We start from the raw sequence: 20,230 nt of genomic DNA on the forward strand, positions 1-20,230 counted from the left end.
TTTCAGCTATCCCATCAATAACAGCAATGCTTTTGTTACCAGAGTGCAAGATGTAAACAGGGCAGTAAGCCACGAATTTCTAACACATTCTGGTTTAAAGACCCCCATCCCCATCCGTGTTTGTATCCGAGCATCCCATCTTTCAGGCAGGGTTTCCCAGCTGGCAGCACCTCCAGCACAGCCTGCAGCAGCCAGAACGATGAGACCGCTTTGTTTTGACTCACTGATACTGAATGCTCAGAAAAGAAGCACACCTTACAGTGGGATTGCTTCATGCTAGAGGGTGGGTACAGCAGACAAGGAACGTTCCCAGGAGGAGAAAAGACACCTATAAGTAATCGCACATTTTAACAAGCAGCCACTGGGGTTGAAAATTTATTTTCTCTGGTTAGAAAGAAAGCTCACAGAATGGAGACCCTGCTCTGTTGGGTTTTTTTGACCCAAACGTACAGAAGTGGTTAGCAGCGTTAGGAGCAGCATTAGTTCTCTGACTTTTACATCTTATTTCACAACCGGAGAAGCCATTTAGATTTAATGAGACCCATCAGGGTCAAACTGCCATGCAGCCCCACCTCTCTACATGATGGGTTGTGCCAGGGTGACGTGGGGTGCTTTAACCATGGGCACCTAACTGCAGTGTGGCACAGCACCCACTGCCTGAACACAGCACTGCCTGGGGTTAGAAAGGGCCCCAGACCATTGCTGTAAGCTACCCATAATCTCAGGCACCTCCAAGGATGTGGCACCCACAGAATGGCTCAGGTTGGAAGGGACCTCAAGGATCACGAAGCTCCAACCCCCCACCACACGCAGGGCCACCAACCTCCACATCTCACAGCAGCCCAGGCTGCCCAGGGCCCCATCCAACCCGGCCTTCAACACCTCCAGGGATGGACGGGGCATCCACAGCCTCTCTGGGCAGCTGTTCCAGCACCTCACCGCTCTCACAGCAAACAACTTCCCCCTGACATCCAACCCAAATCTGCCCTCCCTCAACTTCAAACCATTTCCCCTTGTCCTGCTGTTATCTACTCTTTCCAAGAGCTGACTCCCCTCCTGTCTGTAGGCTCCCTTTAGGTACTGAAGGCTGCAATGAGGTCACCCCACAGCCTTCTCTTCTCCATGCTGAACAAGCCCAGCTCCCTCAGCCTGTCTTTGTAGTGGAGATGCTGCAGCCCCTGCTCATCTTTGTGGCTCCTCTGGACCCTCTCCAACAGCTCCCTGTCTTTCTTGTACTGGGGGCTCCAGCCCAGGACACAGCACTGAAGAGGGGGCCTCACAAGAGCAGAGCAGAGGGGGACAATCACCTCCCTGTCCCTGCCGGCCACCCCTCTGCTGCTGGGCCCACACCTGTGAGCAGTGCCGTGCCCTCAGGGCGAAGGATTTCCCTCCGACACCCAACCCAAAGCACGAAGCCCCCGCGTGTACGAAGGAGCCCTTCCTCCTTTAACCCCGCTCCCAGCCAGCAGCCCGGCACGACGCGGTCCCTTTAGCGGCACCTCAGTTCGGTGCCCTCAGCACCGCCACCCCCGGACTGACCTTGCGCAGGGCGGGCACGAACAGCCCCCGCCATTTCGGGCCGTTCTCCTCACCGAAGAACTCGTAGGGCTGCGGCGGCGGTTGCATGGCTGCTGCCTGCTTTCCGCATCGGGACAACCCGCCCAGTCGCTCCCCGGACCGAGGAGGGAGCGACGAGGGGAAGGAGAAGCCGCCACCGCCGCCCGTCAGAGCCGAGCCGGGCCGGGCAGCGCTAGGCTCGCCCCCCCGCCCGGGCGGCCATCACATCCGGCGCGGTAGAGGGCCGGGCTCCGTGCCGTTCGCCGGGCGCTGACGGGGCGGCGGCTGAGGAGCCGTCGGCCCCGCTCCTTGCGGCCCGCTACCGCCGCCGCCCTCAGCGCGCATGCGCCGCCTTCAGCGCGCCGCCCTCTGCCCTACCGCTATGGCGCCACCTGCCGGCCGCGTCGCGCTCAGCGCTACGGGGGGCGGCGCCGCGCTGCGACCCCCCGGATCTCGGCGCGATGCCGGCCTGCGCCGCTCGGGGCATCGTGCTGAGATCCGGGGGTCGCAGCGCGGCGCCGCCCCCCGGCAGCCCCTTCACCTGCATTCCCTTATTCCTTCCCTCTTTACTGGAAGGCTGTGGATGCCCCGTCCATCCCTGGAGGTGTTCAAGGCCAGGTTGGATGGGGCCCTGGGCAGCCTGGGCTGCTGTGAAATGTGGAGGTTGGTGGCCATTGGGGTTGGAGATTCATGATCCTTCAGGTCCCTTCCAACCCCAAGCCATTCTGTGATCCTGTAAAGCAGCCTTGCCCTGACGGAAGAATCAAGCAGAACGGCCGTCCTGGGAAAAACCAGCGGCGTGTTGCTCAGTAACCCGTCAACAGCAGCCTCGCCCTAGCTGCGGGCAGTTCCTTTCACCCCCCCAGAGAGCGCTGGTTTCAGTCCCCTCCGCCTCCCGAGCAGCCGAGCTCACTGCATTCCCGGCTCGCACTTTACATAACCTCTTCTTAGGGCTTCTCTACAAAGGGATGCAGCACGTCAGAACGCACTGCATTTCTTTGTGATGCTTTGTTGGGCACTGGCAGCTCCTCCTGCCCCGTGCTGTTTGCTGGTTAGTTTCCAACAGCCTTTATTTCTCATTCATCAAACCCAAAGTGTGAGCAAAGAGAAAAGCATAACCCACAGTGCAGCTCCAAGCCCCCACCGCCTGTGTTCCTCTAGGTGGGACATCCCTGCCCGCAGGCAGCCCCAGCTGCTCCAAGGTGAGGCAGTGGTGGCCCTAAAATCGATGCTACAATGGCACACAATGCAGTGAAATGAAGGATCTCAGTTTCTCCCAGGGCAGCCATCCAGTGAGCCACAGCGTGGGGCTGTCAGCATTTCATCATTTGGGTTGTGCCAGGAGTTGGACTCCGTGATCCCAATGGAATCCTAGAATGGCCTGGGTTGAAAAAGACCCCAATGCTCATCCAGTTCCAACCCCCTGCTGTGTGCAGGTCGCCAACCAGCAGCCCAGGCTGCCCAGAGCCACATCCAGCCTGGCCTTGAATGCCTGCAGGGATGGGGCATCCACAGCCTCCTTGGGCAACCTGTTCCAGTGCCTCACCCGCTTCCAACTTGGGACTGTCTATGATGAGGATGAGGCTTAGCAGCAGTTCTATCCGCTGTGACAAAAAGCTGTTGCAGTGTTGTAAGATACAGGTGCTTTGGGAAGATGAGCTCCCTATCCCCTAAAGAAAGGCATAAAGTAACTCCTGTGATGCAGAGCTGCATCCCATCTACATCAGATGAGAGTTAGCAACTGCCAGTAGAGCTTTGCTCTAAGTCAGGAGTGACACAGAGACCTTACAGCAATTTTTTTTTTTGAAAAATACACTATTTTAATCACAACAGAGAAAGGCAAGCTGACTGAGCCATCCAAGTGAACTGGACCCTTTAAAAATACATATATTCATACATTTTCATACTTCGTGGGCAATACATGAGTGATGTGTTAAGTCTCATTATCATCGTTCACAGAATTATTCCTTTACAAAAGGTTTATAGCAAGCTTTAAAAATACAAATATGCTGCTGGCTTCAGTTAAATGCTACCATCACCTGAGAGTAAAAAGCACAGCAGGGCACACGTTAAATGCACTAAGACTCATTGTGGTGTGTGACTGCTTCACAGGGTAGTGTTCTTGTTCTGTTAATACATGTCAGGGCCACACCTCGTGTGGGAGGAAGTCGCTTTTGCAATCTTTCTGTAGTATTTACTGTTGACTGGCAACACTTCTGGAGGGGAGCAGAGATATGGTTGTTCCGTTGTGAGATACCACTGTACAACATTACAGCACTTGGAACATGTGAACCTTCACTGAGTATTACTGTGGGCAGGAATACAGGTGAGAGCTTTTCACAGAATCACAGAATGGCTCAGGTTGGAAGGGACCTCAAGGATCACGAAGCTCCAACCCACAGCCACACACAGGGCCACCAACCTCCACATTTCAGAGCAGCCCAGGCTGCCCAGGGCCCCATCCAACCTGGCCTTGAACACCTCCAGGGATGGACGGGGCATCCACAGCCTCTCTGGGCAGCTGTTCCAGCACCTCACCACTCTCACAGCAAACAACTTTTCTTCAAAAGGCTCATTATTTGCATACCTGACCTCCTCTGTGCACGGCAGAGAACTACAGAAAGCAACATTAAAAAAAAAAAAAAAAAAAAAGCACATGGCAAATTGCCTGGTAGCAAACTACCCACAATTATCTGTTACCCAACATCCTGTGAACATCTGCTTTAAGAATATTCTGAAGTGCTTTGCCCCTGAGGCCATGTATTTCCTTTTGCAGCAATTATGCAGAACACACTGAGATGCTCAGTTAACTCAGAACTTGTTTCACATCTCGTTGGATTTTACAGCATGTTCTCCACGTGGATTCTCTTCTGGGTGCACCTTTGATAAAGCTTCAAACACCAGTAAGGGTGAGCTCTCCTCCTGCAGCCAGGAGGGAAATGGGAAGCCTTCCTGACTCACCGCTGCTGGGCTCCAAGGGAAGCAGTATGCAACATGACTCAGTTAAGACAGGTTTCTGGAGCTTCCCTCCCTGCACATTTGCTTTTACAAAGGCCGTTTCCACTGGATTGCTCAACATGCTGTACAAAGATAAGCTTCTTTTGTCCTACCAGTATTCAAAGAGTAAAAACAAACGAGAAAAAAAAACTGACAACTCAAACCATCAAAGTAGTTCCCAATTTATGGTAGCTTCCCACATCTAAGCCAAATGAAAAATGTCTGATTCTATATACATTTTAATTTCAGCTCTGTACTAAAATAGATAAAATAAAGATGCAATTCAGATTCACAGTCGAAATTGACTTGGGTTTGGTAATCTCTTGCCAGGCTTATTTCTCTCTGAAATATTCTACATTTCAGTACATAGCTCTGAATATGGTTTTCAGTCTCCACTAAAGTCTTTAATTCTGTATCTGCAGAAGAATCCTTAAGCAGGGTTTATCCTTCTATCTCCATTATTTTAACATAAGTGAGGGGTCTGATGACTCCAAGCCAATTTAAAGAGACAGAGAGACAGTGCACAGAACCAGTGCCTGGGGGTTCTTCAGAGGTGGGCAAACCAATCACAGAGATTCCTCTTTCCCCACCTACTGTGGACCTGGTGGGAGAACCTCACCCTGCACCGAGCACCAACCCTTCCACAGCCTGCTCCAGCTGAGCCAGCAGACAAGCCCTCACTGTGAGTGGTCCATTTGCTTGGTTCTTGCAGATGGCAGCACCATAGCAGGTCTTGCCTGGCACCAAACATCCTTTACTTGGGAAGCTGACAAGCTGTGGGCTGGCAAACATTTCAAGTGCTGTTTTTGCACTGCACATCTTGTACCAGCAACACGCTGCCTGTTTTGTCTTCATCATTAAAGGCTGCAGAGTTCAGACAAGCTGCTACACATGCAAGAGGAGTAAAACAGCCCTGCACCTGGCAATCATTCACAATTCAAATCTTCGCTTCACTTCATCAGCAATCATTTCTGCAATGGCAAGGGAGGAGGTGGCAGCAGGAGAAGGGGCGTTTCTGACATGAAGAATTCTGCTTCCAATATCTCCAGTGCCACCATCAAATACAAAGTCATCTACCAAATTTCCGTCGCTGTCCAACGCTTGTGCTCTCACTCCAGATGGACCCCTGCAAAAAAGGAGGAGCACACCATCAGAAAGAAAATGTTGTAACCAGCCAGTCAGCTTACCTGAAATATGATAAAAGCTAGAGGTATTATTAGCAACCCCTCTTAGAAAATGCAGAAGATCCAGAAATTAGTTACAACATTCATAAACCACAGAAACAAAGGAAAAGGTAAGACACTGGTGTGCTCCATTCTAAATCAAAAAGAGGAGTCTTATCTGAAGTTAGATTTTTAAAATTATACACTTTTATCCAAGCTTTGACACATTCACTCAGAATGTAAATACAACTCTGAGCAATTTCTTCACATAGATATTTTCAAGGTTCATCCTTGGAGACATTCAAGATCAGGCTGGACGGGGCTCTGAGCACCTCATGGGAAGAAATCCGACATAATAGCTGCAGACTAATTCTATATAAGTTTACATCTCATCAGAGTCTCTGTGCCCCTCTGGTGGCAAAACCAAAGATTTTACACAATTGGTTATGAGTCAGTCTAGGAAATTTGCTTCCATTCAACAGGCACTAGCTTGCTTGTCCACTTCTGCCATTCTACAACACCCCACTGGGTGTTACCACCTTGGCTGGATACAAGAAAAAACATAAATGCATTGTTTATTTGGAGCTAAAGAAACCAGAATCAAGAGTTCTCTTTTACTGGAAAATAACCCCCAGGGTGGTGATTTGTGCTATCTGTAACAAACCCAACAAGAACATTCCTGCTGGGTCAGACCATAGGCCCACCTACCCTAACAGCTTGCCTTCCACCACAGTCAAAGCCAATACAGGAACAGAACAAGCCCAGAAGACTTATTCCAACCGTTCTCTGCTCACCAAACACTTGCAGCGTGGGACTTTACCTCTCCAGTCCTGAACAGCAAGTTTGTCCTCTGCAAACAAAGCTGCAGAGATCATTCACAGAATCACAGAATGGCCAGGGTTGGAGATTATTGATCCTTGAGGTCCCCCCTGCCACATGCAAGGCCACCAACCTCCTCATTTAATGCTAGAACAGGCTGCCCAGGGCCCCATCCAACCTGGCCCTGAACACCTCCAGGGATGGACGGGGCATCCACAGCCTCTCTGGGCAGCTGTTCCAGTACCTCACCACTCTCTCTGCAAGGAATTTCCCCCTGATGTCCAACCTAAATCTGCCCTCCCTCAACTTAAAACCATTTCCCCTTGTTCTGCAGTTATCTACCCTTTCCAAGAGTTGATTCCCCTCCCCTCTGTAGGCTCCCTTTAGGTATTGAAATGCTGCAGTGAGCTCACCCTGCAGCCTTCTTTTCTCCATGCTGAACAAGCCCAGCTCCCTTAGCCTGTCTTCATACGGGAAATCATTCCATTTTTCCATTCTGACTAGCTTTAAGTCTCCAAAGCAATAGTGTAAACATTACAACATTTAAGAAATTATGTTTCACAAGCTACTAATTCTTCCTATAAGGAAGCTATTCCCCCTCTGGGCTGTTAGAAAATTTCCCCTCCTCCATTTCAAGTCATTCCTGAAGGCTGTGAACTTCGGAGTTTTCTCAAGTCCAAAAATCAGTTGTGTTCCAGTTTTGTGAAGATGCACAGGGAAAAAGCAATGAGAGCAGCTGCTGTGTTGCTGGGGGAGCACAGGGCAGTTGAACACCCTGAGAGGCAGAGCAGGAGTGTGATTACAACAGAACGAGGGCGGGTAGCCAGGCAGAGGATTTTCTGTATTTTTCCTCATTGTGAAGTTACCCTCCCTCCCAAACACACAATCAAGCCCTCTCTTTTCAAAAGGGAATCCTTTGTTTTGAAATGGCAAGCCTCATCAAACATGAATTTCATGCCAGAGGTATACTGCCTGAGTTCAGTAACTCCTTTTTACCATGCTTGAGCTCTTTCTTATACTGCATTTTCTCCCTGCAAATATTTAGACAGTTAAAATCATCCCCAAGTATTCTAAACGCCTCACATTTCCTGACAAGTCTCTTCATTTCCTTATCATTTCTATACTCCTTTGAATTCCTTTTTCTCTCTCCTCACATTATGAAGCTGAATGCAATTTTATTGACGCATTCAAACCAAGTCATTATTTGCTTCTATCTGAAGACACAGTACCTTTAAGTACACATGTAGCAACATCACTGTCCTTCTCCTTGTACAAAACAGAAATGCAAGCACTTCTTAGAATCTCTGCCAGCTCCAGTCCTTTTCCAGCACTACACCCTTCCATTTTTCATTAAACAGCTATGTTTTAAACCATATGTTCAGGGTCAATTAGCAGTCTTCCAAATACGAGGAGTTATCCTACATCCCTCCCTTTAGTAGCATCAGTAACAGCTCCCTGGCTTTCCCATCCACTAGCCATTCACTAATTAATTTCACTAGTGCTTACTCTCTTTGTGGACTGAAATTATGAAGAATTGTTTTCTTTTTGGTTTCTTCTGTGAATTTCAGCCAATGGAGACTAAAAGTAAAACAAATATTCCTCAGACGCCTTCTTGTGGAAAGCATCAATATACTTTTATGATTTGGTAGTGCATTTTGCTGGAAGAAAGCAGTGAGTTGCATTTGCTGGTGTTAAAAAAAAAAAGGAAAAAAAAAAAGAGGTTTAACAAACCAGAGGGTGTTACTGACAAGAAATGTTTTCTTTACCTGAGGACGTCATTGACGGTGACCTCTGGGATGAACTTCTGAAGTTCCTTCACCTGTGCACTAAGGAAACACGCTCTGTACATTTCATTCAGTCCATATGATAAGTTTCTCAGTACAAGTTTCCATAAGCCACTGTAGAGGAAAAAAAAGAAAACTGTGGGAGAAACAAAACTTCCACGATAAGCTCAGTCACGTCAAACTAAAGCTGTCTAAGAAGGAAGCAAATGCCAACTGCATGGTGGAATTTCCCCTTCCTAACATCAGTGATCTGACAGATGATTTCTATTTGGAAAATAGATTCTTGTTCTTCCCTGCTTCAACGAACCTTGAATACAAAGCTGTAGTGCTGTAGACTCTGAGCTGAGTCCTTCCTACGTCCAGCATTTTCCTGTGGTCCAAACAAACAACAGAAGGCTGCAAATCACAGAATCACAGAATGGCCCGGGTTGGAAGGGACCTCAAGGATTATGAAGCTCCAACCCCCCACCACACGCAGGGCCACCAACCTTCTCATTTAATGCTAGACCAGGCTGCCCAGGGCCCCATCCATCCTGGCCTTGAACACCTCCAGGGATGGACGGGGCATCCACAGCCTCTCTGGGCAGCTGTTCCAGCACCTCACCGCTCTCACAGCAAACAACTTCCCCCTGACATCCAACTGAAATCTGCCCTCCCTCAACTTCAAACCATTTCCCCTTGTCCTGCTGTTATCTCCCCTTTCCAAGAGTTGACTCCCCTCCTGTCTGTAGGCTCCCTTTAGGTACTGAAAGGCTGCAATGAGGTCACCCCACAGCCTTCTTTTCTCCATGCTGAACAAGCCCAGCTCCCTCAGCCTGTCTTTGTAGTGGAGGTGCTGCAGCCCCCTGATCATCTTTGTGGCTCCTCTGGACCCTCTCCAACAGCTCCCTGTCTTTTTTGTACTGGGGACTCCACACTTGGATGCAGTATTCCAGATGGGGCCTCACAAGAGCAGAGTAGAGGGGAACAATCACCTCCCTTCCCTGCTGGCCACCCCTCTTCTGATGGAGCCCAGGATCCCATTTGCCTTCCGAGCCACAAGGGCACACTGCTGGCTCATGTTCAGTTTTTCATCCATCAAGACCCCCAGGTCCTTCTCCACAGGGCTGCTCTCAAGGACCGCTCCTTCCAGTCTGTAGGGATGCCTGGGATTCCTCCGGCCCAAGTGCAAAACTCTGCACTTTGCCGTGTTGAACCTCATCAGGTTCACCCAGCCCACCTTTCCAGCCTCTCGAGGTCCCTCTGAATGGCATCCCTTCCTTACACCGTGTCGACCGCACCACTCAGCTTGGTGTCGTCAGCAAATTGCTGAGGGTGCACTCGATTCCGTCATCGCTGTCATTGATAAAGATGTTAAAGAGCACCGGTCCCAAGGCAGACCCCTGGGGGACACATGGGCCTTTATTCCATAGTCGTTCTGAAAACTCTGTCATACTCTTAAAAGTCTCAGCTTTCAGTCAAGGAATCTCACTGTGTCTTTGCAATAGCTTTATTTGCTAGCTTTGTTCTCCTCAAATCTTCCAACACAAAAATCTATAGACATCGACCAAGATGCTTTCAGCTTTTTCCCTTTAATAAATTGCATAAAGTTGAGCTCCTTGCCAGAAAGCTGTTCTGCAGTTCCCTGACCTGTTCTGCAGCCTCTCTCTGGATCCAACCCAGAATTTCCACATCATTTTCCCAGTTTCATTCCTAAAATTAAGCACTCAGTAAAGGTCTGTCAACCCCTCACAGTGAAGCAAGATTTCTCTTAACTTCTAAAGATATCCCGTTCATTTATGCTTGAATTTTTAGCAGTGATTCCTAGCTCCTCTGACATGCTCTCTGTTTCCCAGTCTGCCTTATCATAGAATCATAGAATCCCAGAATGGCCTGGGTTGCAAAGGAGCACAATGCTCACCCAGTTCCAACCCCCTGCTGTGTGCAGGTCACCGACCAGCAGCCCAGGCTGCCCAGAGCCACATCCAGCCTGGCCTTGAATGCCTGCAGGGATGGGGCATCCACAGCCTCCTTGGGCAACCTGTTCCAGTGCCTCACCACCCTCTGGGTGAAAGAGTGAGCCTCTGTGGCTCTTAATACATCTCCTTGCCCTTGGATGTATTTCAGTTCATACTGATGATCTGACAAAGTTTAACATGACAATTCAGGCCAATGTGTATTCTCTCTTCCAAGCAGAGATTTAATGCCACTGTCTAGGTTGATTAAGATACTGCACTCCACTGAACCAAAACCAGTCCTGGAAGAGCTCCATTGGTAGGAACAAGGCTCACCAGCACCTTCCGATGAATGGCCACATCCTCACACTTGCTGACACATGCCTCAGCAGTTTAAAAACTTCAAATATTAGATTACACCAAGTCAAATCTCTTGGAGAAGTCCACTCATATCAGCACATCTGCCTTTAAAAACACCAAAAAGTTGGCAGGGTTTTTGACAAGAGTGAGCTTCCAAGGAACGACAAGCTGACATTTAATTGTGTACTCAGCAGACTAAAAGACAAGATATTACCTGTACAGTACAGCATCTAAAAAGTCTGTAGCACTGAAGTCAAACAGCTTGTAGCCTTCTCTCTTAAAGGCCAGCACTGCATTCGGACCGAGCCAAACACTTCCATCCATTCTTGGTGTGAAATGAAACCCCAGGAAAGGGAAGCGAGGATTGGGAACCTAAAGGAGGATACAACACTTATTGCAGCTATTCCAACATAGATCAGTGAAACAGCTACACAGCCAGCCAAGCCAACACACCACTCCAAGAAACATGGGAAATATCTATGAGGAGGACAATGCAGTTTATTGTGTGAGAGAGTTATTAAAACAAACCAAAACACAGTAAAGGTGCTGTCCTCCCAGTAAATGGAAATAATTAATTTTAAATAAACCATGAAAATGAATTCAGTTTGCCATTTTATTTCCAATCACCACATTAAAATTGAAGACAAATAAGCATACTACTGGCTCCTCAGCTATTATTTCTCTGCTTGTTAATTGTACAGTTCTAGTAGGCAGCAGTTAATTGAAAATGCCAGAGAGAAGGGCTAAGTGAGACTGCATCTTGGGTAAAGCAAAATGATCAGCAGAAAAAAAGTACACGTTTTCTCAAGGTATAAATCAACCCACAACAAAATGAATGGCACACAGATGCTATTCACCAATAGTAATTACACTGCAATAAAATAAAACGAGGAAAATGTCACCATTCCTGTATAGCTTGCAACAACACACAATTAGCAAGCCTGATTAATAGCAATAATAAGTTATCTCCAGATTCTTTCTTTTGTTTATCAAAGGAACACAGTGCAATTGTGTGCAAAGGCTGTAACAGAAATAAGCTGCCTATATACAGAAAGTATAAAATAAGCACATCTCTTCTTGTGCTGGTGCTTCAGCACCTTTAGCTGTTTAGAAAAGGTGCCCACAGAGGTGAGCAGCTTACAGTCTGAAAATAAGCAAGCACTGGGCATATCAAAGCATATCAAAAGTGAGGACTGAAAAATCACTTCAGTGTAGCTTCCTTTGGTATATTCAGAGCTCTGCTTTTTCTGTTAAAAACACACTTTAAAAACTTTCTAAGCTTAGTACAACCACTGCACAAATGACATCTGTTTCTGGTAACGTGACAGTATTCTTAACTTAAGCAGTTTTCTAGTTTTATTATCATGCTTGGCAGTAACAGAAGGGTACAAGCTACCACACAGCTATGGCACGAAGCTGGAAGGTACCCTCCTACCCCAGCCAGTTCCTCCTTCCCATCCCAAGGCACAATCCTGCATCACTTCCAGGTGACAAGAGATCAGACAAGCACCTATAATAGATTGTAAAGCTTGTCCTTTTCCTGCCATGTCTATTTTTTCCTACCTGTTCCTTAAGAATTATCAAAAACAAGCTGTCCTGTCAGAAGTCAAATGATTCTGATTTCACGCTGTGCATCATTTCAGCCCAACAGAAACAACAGTGTAATGCTGCCCTCATGTCTGTAGCTTCAGCAGTTGCTACAACACACCATGAAACACATACAAGAAAGTACATACCGGATAAATGTTTCCTTTCACCATATAGCACTTCTCTGGTTTTAGCACCAAATAATCTCCACGGAAGGGTACAATGCGAGGTTCAGGGCTGCAACCACTGATTTCAGACAGGCGGTCAGAGTAAAGTCCTGCACAGGTCACTATGTGCCGACAGTAGATTTCCTCACCCTGGGGGGGGGGGAATTAAAAAAAAGAAAGGTAAAACCAACATCAACCCCAATTAAAAATACAATGTGTCTACCAGGAGACCCATCGCCCTAAAGCCTTGGAAAATCTAGTCACAATCAGAAAGGAAACCAACCGTATAAAGGCAGATAAAAAAGCAGCAGCACTAACTTCAAACACTATTTGCAGTGGGGTAGGGGATGTTCTTTGTGCATGTGTTGTTTGCCTTATTTTTTCTGCTCTGTCTCCAAGGAAAAGGCCAGGTATTCTCCCTTGAAGACAAAAAGGCTACAAGCACATTTCCTGTGCAGCATGAACTAACCCACAGGAATGACCTCAGCGTATGTACCTCTTGTACTGAGTGACCTTGTGGTCTTCTGATAATAAAATGATTACAAATGCCTCCTTATCTTTTTTTTATAGATGCTGAAGAATGAGAACAAACACGAGAATACGTTTCTCACCCAATGAGTAAGTAATAAAGGGAATCCATGGAAACAACAAATGGAGGAGTGTGCAAATAAGGAAGATAAGGAGCACATACCATCAAGCAGCAGAAAGTTCTACTTTCATTTTTACTCCCAGCACACAGTAAACTCTGGACATACTCATATGCTTTGCTATCAGCTGACTGCAGTTGTTTTGTAACAGCAGTCCTAGATGATAGTGCACATGATGCAGAACAGCAGCTTTTTAACTTTATAGAGGTTGATTAAAACACTAGGACTCAACAAATATTCTTAAGAAAAGGAGAAATAGCTTCCTATAAAGACATTCAATATTAAGTTTAGTTCTTACCTTAGAGCTCCTAACAATGACTGGGTACTTCAGTCCTGTAACAGAATTATATAGGAGAAGTGTAACTGGCCTTAAAATGAAGCCCTGTGGAACCCCTCTACTGGCTGTCTGCCAGCCTGATGTAACCCCATTTAGTATGACATTTTGAGATCCACTCATCAGCCAATTGCTCAGCCTTTGCATTTTGTTTTTGCCTACCTGTATGCTGGACACTTTGTCTAGAAGACACTGTGAGAAACAGTATCAAAAGCTTTGCTAAAATCCAAAAAGATTCTATCAAATGGCTTCCCTTGGTCAACCAGGTGTGTCAACCTTGTCATAACAGGTGATTAAATCCATGAACAGGACTTTCCCCTTGTGATCTCATGTTGGTTGTGACCAACGACTACATTGTCTTTCAAGTGTTTTTAATAACTCCCAGAATAATCTTCATAATTTTACCAGGCACTGAAGTGAGGCTAACAGGTCTGTAATTAGCAGGGTCTTCCCCTGGCAGACTACAGAAAAGCTGCTACTCATGGACGTATGGTTGGATATAATTACATTTATAAATTGTTGTTTTTCTATCCTTCCATGATCTGTACTCTGTGTATCACTTCAGATCCAACCCACCCTCTAGGATAAAGAGTGAGCACTATCACAAGCACACAAATGCAATGTTCAAGTAAATCAGATTCTAACAGGAGAAAACAACCTATTTCCCATTTATTTTACTGTCATTTTCACACATTAAGTATTTCAACTGAAGGGTGACCTGCCTGGGAAAAACAGTGAGCTTGCTGAATACTCTCACTAACACCATTATGCCTTTTGTCTAAACACATCACAGATAGAAAGGCTAGGAAACGTGATTTCAATTGACACAAACATGTTTTGAACAAAATCTTTTTCAGGACTACAGTAAAAAGAAGGCAAAAACTGCCTTACCATCTTCACTTCCTGAAGAACTTTCTTTAGCCATCTCCATGTCTGTGACTTCAAAATCAGTCAAGATTGTCCCACCTGCTTCCTGGAAGTCTTCAGCATAGGACTGAGCCACTTGTCTGTAATCCACAATGCCAGTATATGGAGAATCAAGGGCCATCAGACCCTGAAATGGTATTAAGATACACAAAAAAAAAAAACACCAGTGAAAGTTGTATGCACACCTCGGTCTTTGATACTGATATAGTTGATATATTTCCTGGAATAATGCACACTGCCACTGAGAACGGAGTTCTGTTGTCTCCCCATCCCTAGCTGCTTGTCCCTCACCTCTCCACGTGCCAGCTCCAGTAGCAGTGTTTGTGTTTACTGACAACTAATAGGGAGAAAACCAATTACAGTGGGTTAAATAATTGTGAAACCACAGCATGAACAACTATTCATGACATAATTCTGACTTAAGTGCAATGTACTGCAAGACCATTCAAGCCCCCTTTGTTTAGGAGGAAGGGATTCAACTCAGGAAACCAAAGCAAGTGTAGGAAGGCTGAATCCAGTCATCTGCAGAAGTCAATGCTCAGCTGAGTCTTGAACACGAAGCAAAGAAAGTTTTAAGGAGTGAACACAACATGAAAAAGATGAAAAAGATTCCCTTCCACCAATTTTTTGTACGTACCTACAACCACTCATAAGCAGTGAGTCACACAACTACAGCAAGACCAAGCTGCCAGATGAAACTGCAGGGGGAGTTTACATCCATGTTCCCTTCCATCAACAACAAACCAAACAATAACAACTTTGTAACCCACAAACTGCTCACATTTCTACTGCTGTCAAAACAAACAAGTTGAAAAGTGCCACAACACATGTACGAAACAACTCCATCAAAATTGGCTTGATATCAATCTGTATTTGCAGATGAAAAGAAAAATTCATGGCTGCACTGTCAAATTTGACAGAAGCTATGTAATTTTAGTGGGAAGGTACAGAACTGTCTCAGCATAAGTTCAAATGCAGAAGTTCTGACCTGGACAAGGGAAAATCTGCCAATCAACCACAAAAACACATAAGCAGGATCCTGCAAGTAGAAGAGGAAACAAATTTTTAAAATTAGGGAGAAATTGTGGTGGTTTTTTTTTTCCTTTTTTTTTTCCCCTGAGCACATACATACACTAGAGAAGACACCTACATGTAACACAGAGCAAAGGCTGAAGTTCAAACAACTTGTAGGCCCTGACTATTTGCCTATAGATTCAGACCTAGAGGGGCTGTGGAGTCCTTCTGGAGTCACTTTGACTGAAATAATTCTGATTTCTTTGATAGGTTGCAAGTGATATTAATTACCCACTCCCCAATTCGTGAATGCTGGCTCTCATGACACAGCCAGCATTTCACTAACAATTAGTGCAGCAGCAGCAGCACACAGAGAACTGATGAACAATTAGCAGAAGAAAACCTGGGTAAAAATATCCATCAACACAAAAGATTCTTATAAGGTGGGATCATGTGATAGACCTGGTCTGAATTCTGTGGAATGAATAATACACGTGAAGAACTGGCCTTAGCTAAGAAGTCCCAGAAATGAATGGATCTGTACTTTTGTGTTGGTGGTTACATTTCTTCTAGGCTTTCAGGGCCTTTGGAGCTTAAATGCATGCAAATTCCCACCTGAAAAGCTGAGATCTTGCATGACAGTTCAATATAAGAAAATCCCTTACCCTGCAGAAGGGTTCTTTTGCCTGTATTTCTTTTGCTCCAATCAATTTCAGACCTCGGACGTTGTTCTGGAGCCCTCTCTCATACAGAGCTTTGAGTCTTGGAATTTCATCTTGTTCAACAGCTACAATTAGCTTCAGAAAAGATAACAAAGCACACTAGTGAGCAAAATACACAAAGCCCGTTCAGGCCTGGCATCAATCCCAAGCAATAGTGAGAGCAAACAGCAAATTATACAAGCAAAGGGGAAATAACATTTATATAAAGTAATAAAATAATAATAAAAATAAATAACATTTATTATAACAGCAAAGGGGAAAAAAATACAGTATGCATCACTACTGGCACAAGTTGGTAAATACCATCCACCACTGAGAGAGCACAATACAGTAAAGAAAGTGAAAAAGAAATGTTAATGTATAGTTTCAATGACTACCCATGGAAAATATTTGCTAAAAGCATTATGGGATCACAAATCAGAAAGAAGAGACGATGATTTTAAAGAGCCACTGGGATGCCTCCAAGGAGACAACACTGAACTTAATCCAAGATGCACAAAACTCAAAATTGTTTTGCTATCAGAGTAAAGGATAGGCTCTGATACCACATCTACACTGAAGTGCACCAGCCTCTCTTCATTTGAGCACGCAGTTGGATCACAGATATTGCAAGAGATTTATCCAGGCTGTGAACTGTCTGCACCAAGGACTCCAGAAGCAAGCTTGCACAGGCAACACTACTTCCAGCCCCAGCTCAGTTCTGGGAACACTGGTACCTTTGCACTACAGGGAACAAAATTATCCAGCCTGGCATTGCTTTGTTTAAAATCAGCTGTAAAGACACATCGTCTTCCCTGGAATACATATTGCTGAGGAAGGTGATGCACAAAGACACACAGTATCAGCAAAGGACCAAGAACGCTGGTGGGTCAGCACCAGCCCTTCCCAAGCACCACAACCTCCCAGCTGGCTCCCAGTTCTGTTAGAAGCTGGCTTCTAAAAGCGGGTGTAGGGCTGCACAAAGCCACACTGCCACCTTGTGACCAGTTTCACAGCTCAGGCAGCACAGCACTCTGTGCAGACAAACGGATCCACCTGCACTGCCACATCGCAGGTACCTCAGCTTTGTGTCCCAGATCTGGAAGAGATCTGCACCCAGTTCGCAGCTGGTGCTGAGGAAAAGCCACTGGGCTAGCGGCCATCACATCAGCCAAGGTCTGCATTTTTAAGGGAAAGGCCTTTGTTACCCAAGACACTTCTGAGCGATCTGGAAAGGGGAAACCAGGTAAGTGAGGTAAGTCAGGTGATAGCTTAAAGCAGCTCGAGGTGGTTTAGATACTTCACGGAGGTGATCCTGAAGAACTGCAGAGGGACCTTCTGAAGTGAGCAAGAGGTCAGCAAAATGGCTGATGAAATTCAGCACAGGTGAAGTGTGAAATGATGTTCACAGAACAAAAAGTTTTGTCTTACACAAAACGATGGACATCAGGTTCCAAGTTATTGCTCAGGACCAAGCTCTTGGAGCTATCACAGCCAGTCCTATGAAAACATCAGCTCCATGTCTTGTGACAGTAAAAATGTCCCAAATTGTGAATTGGGAACTATTAGGAAAGGGGTACAAAGCAATAATGGAGAACTGTGATATTTCACTGCAAAAATCCAGAGTCCAACCACACCCTGAATGCTGGAGCTCATCTTGTACCAAAGATGCATCAAACTACAAATGGTTCACAGAAAAAAAGATGGGAGTAACAAAAGTCATGAAACAGCTTCTCTAGCAGGAGTGACTAAGCAGGCTAAGAGTCACCAGCTGCAAGAGCTGATTTATGAGGAGCAGGAAATACAAAATGATGCATGACTGGGAAAATGTCAGCATAGACTGATTGTTCAGCATGTCTTCCAATTAAAGGGCCAACAGGCATCAGATGAAGCTAGCAGGAGCTGGTTTCAAAACCAAAAGGGGTAGATGGGCATGGGCTCATGCAATGAGTTGCTGATCTCTGAAACTGATTTTAACTGAAAAATGCTTGGACAAGAAATCCATTGAATTACCACAGACAAGCCAGATAAGGCTCAGAGTACAACTGCGAACCTGAACTGAAAGCATGTGAAATCTGGAAGAATTAGCAGATTTGCTTGTCTTGTTCTCATTCCTTCCTCTGTCTTTGGTTGTAGACACTTCCAGACACAGGTTGCATACATCCTGATCTGAACCAGTATAGCCACAATTCTGTTTCCAGCACTTCAAGACCTGGATGTAATGACATACACGCACATAGCTGGGTCACACCTGAAGCTGTATTCAAGTCAGTGAGTCTTCTCAGAGCTTGTTATGCCAAGATGCATACTGAGAGCCTTTGTGTTCCTTGGAATTGATGGCTCTGGATGGGTGCTCGCCATGGCACTTTGCTTCCGCTGTTACCTGGGCTGATTCAGCTCAGCTCTCAGATAAGGAGAATAATTGCTTAGGGTCAGTGAAGGAACTGCCTTGGGTAGCTGAGAAAAAGAAAATATGAAAACACCTTTGTCCAGGAGGCTGTAAAAAGCATCTCTTGGGAGAAACTACCATAGCCAGGCATATACAATACACTGTAATATATATTATACAGTTACAGTTTGCAAAGTAGTTCCTATACCTTCCCACACTGTTTATATGGTATTCCCTTCTGGTCACAGTACTCATAGCAGAGAGCTGCACCTTGTACACACAGCTTGGCTTTCAGGGATCCAGGAGTGTAATAAATGCCACTGTGAATTACACCACTGTTATGTCCACTCTGATGATGAGCTAAAGAGAAAGAAAAACACACTATTAGAAACACACTATTATAAAGAAAAATACACTATTACTATCCCATGATTGATTGTTTCAGCCATCAGAAAAGTGTGCTATTTGAGGTCCCGCCCTAAATCAGTGTCACTGCAAGACGTGCTGATATGATGTAACTGCACAGCACGTACAATTCCACCCTGGGTTTCAAAAGGTTAAAAAAATACAGCCTTAGCAACACTTAGTTAATAACTAACCACAATAGCTTGAAATGTCCTGAATCAACATCAGGGGGCAGCAATTTTTTGCTCCAAGAGCTACAACAGCAGGCCAGATCATCCAAGCTTCCTATGCTAATTTTAATTAATTCATATTTTACAGTGAAATACATCCTTAAAGGCCTCACTTAACATAAAGCCAGTGCGACAGTCAATTGTTTGGGGCATGTCGAGTCCAGAAGGCTTTTCAAGTTCTTGTGAACTGCATCAGCTTGCTGTTTAACTTCTTCAGTTTAGCTGGTTACTTTGCAACCAGGTCAGAGTTGAAAAACATCAATATAATTTTTACTGAAAGAATTGGGCGCGTTTTCTCTCTTCAGGTATAGAGTTATAGAGTTGGAAGGGACCATCAAAGGCCAGCTGGTCCAACTCCCCTCTTCTTCGGGGACCCCCAAAGATTGCTTAGCAGCACTGACATAACAGGGCTCCGACTTTCTTCTCTCAAAGCCAGGACAGATGTTCACATGCTGAGTGCCTCGACGTTTCCTTAAGCACACTGGAAATAACCCTCCCAACGTCTGAGGCAGCAACGGGAGCCGTGCCGCTTCAGTGCTGGCTGAGCAACCAGCAGTTGTTCCCAGCTGTTGCTGTTACCACTTCACCTTTCTCCTTCCGTGCACAGGGACCCTGAAGGGGTTGGAAGGGTCCTCAACGACCATCCAGCCCCAACCCACGGGCTGGGTACCCCCAGCTCTGCTGCCCACAGCCCATCCACAGCCTCGAGGGATGGGCACCGCAGCTCCGGGCAGCGCCAGTGTGAGGAACACCCTCCTAATAGCCACTCTCGATCCCCCCTCTTTCAGCTTAAAGCCGTTCCTCCTTGCCCTATCGCTGTGTTTCCAGGCGCTGCGTGGGGCGGGCCGTACCTAGCTGCCGCTCCTTCTCCAGCACGGCGAAGCTGAGCGCGGGGTGCCTCAGGACGAGCTGCCGGGCGGCGCCCAGCCCCACGATTCCCGCACCGACCACCGCTACGTCGAACGTGCTACAAAAACAAGGGGCACCGGTGTGAGCGCGGTCAACTCGAGGCGGGGCGGGGCCGTCCCCGAGATCCCCTCCCGGCCCGGCCCTGACAGCACGCGGCGGCCGCGGCCTCACCTGCGCTGCCGGAGCTCAGCCCTCCGCAGCGCCACAGTCACAGCGCGGCCGCGGCGCCGCCCGAGCAGCGCCGCCATCTTGTGGGCGGGCGGCGGGCCGCGCCGAGGGACGGGCGCCGCGCTGGCGGGGCGGGCG

General features: G+C 46.6%; 2 protein-coding genes across 3 annotated transcripts in view; both read right to left on the minus strand.

Moving 5' to 3' along the window:
• Positions 1 to 1,891, minus strand: part of SOS2 (SOS Ras/Rho guanine nucleotide exchange factor 2) — a 48,753-nt gene extending 46,862 nt beyond the window's left edge. For both annotated transcript variants that reach the window (XM_031602273.2, XM_031602272.2), the window contains exon 1: positions 1,540 to 1,891. In XM_031602273.2, coding sequence (XP_031458133.1) covers positions 1,540 to 1,626 — 87 coding nt within the window. In that variant the 5' untranslated portion in view covers positions 1,627 to 1,891. The remainder of the gene's footprint in view (positions 1 to 1,539) is intronic.
• A 2,829-nt stretch (positions 1,892 to 4,720) lies between these two features.
• Positions 4,721 to 20,229, minus strand: L2HGDH (L-2-hydroxyglutarate dehydrogenase). The gene is made up of 10 exons (XM_031602274.2): positions 20,096 to 20,229; positions 19,867 to 19,982; positions 18,589 to 18,740; positions 15,956 to 16,087; positions 14,241 to 14,403; positions 13,314 to 13,348; positions 12,351 to 12,518; positions 10,829 to 10,986; positions 8,303 to 8,434; positions 4,721 to 5,680 (listed from the first exon to the last, which is right to left on the minus strand). Exons 1-10 carry the CDS (start codon positions 20,170 to 20,172, stop codon positions 5,485 to 5,487), a joined length of 1,329 nt encoding a protein of 442 aa, XP_031458134.1. The 5' UTR covers positions 20,173 to 20,229; the 3' UTR covers positions 4,721 to 5,484.
• Position 20,230: the final 1 nt, after the last annotated feature.

This window comes from Phasianus colchicus, chromosome 5, assembly GCF_987193195.1.
Source record: "Phasianus colchicus chromosome 5, bPhaCol1.hap1.1, whole genome shotgun sequence".
Taxonomy (NCBI): domain Eukaryota; kingdom Metazoa; phylum Chordata; class Aves; order Galliformes; family Phasianidae; genus Phasianus; species Phasianus colchicus.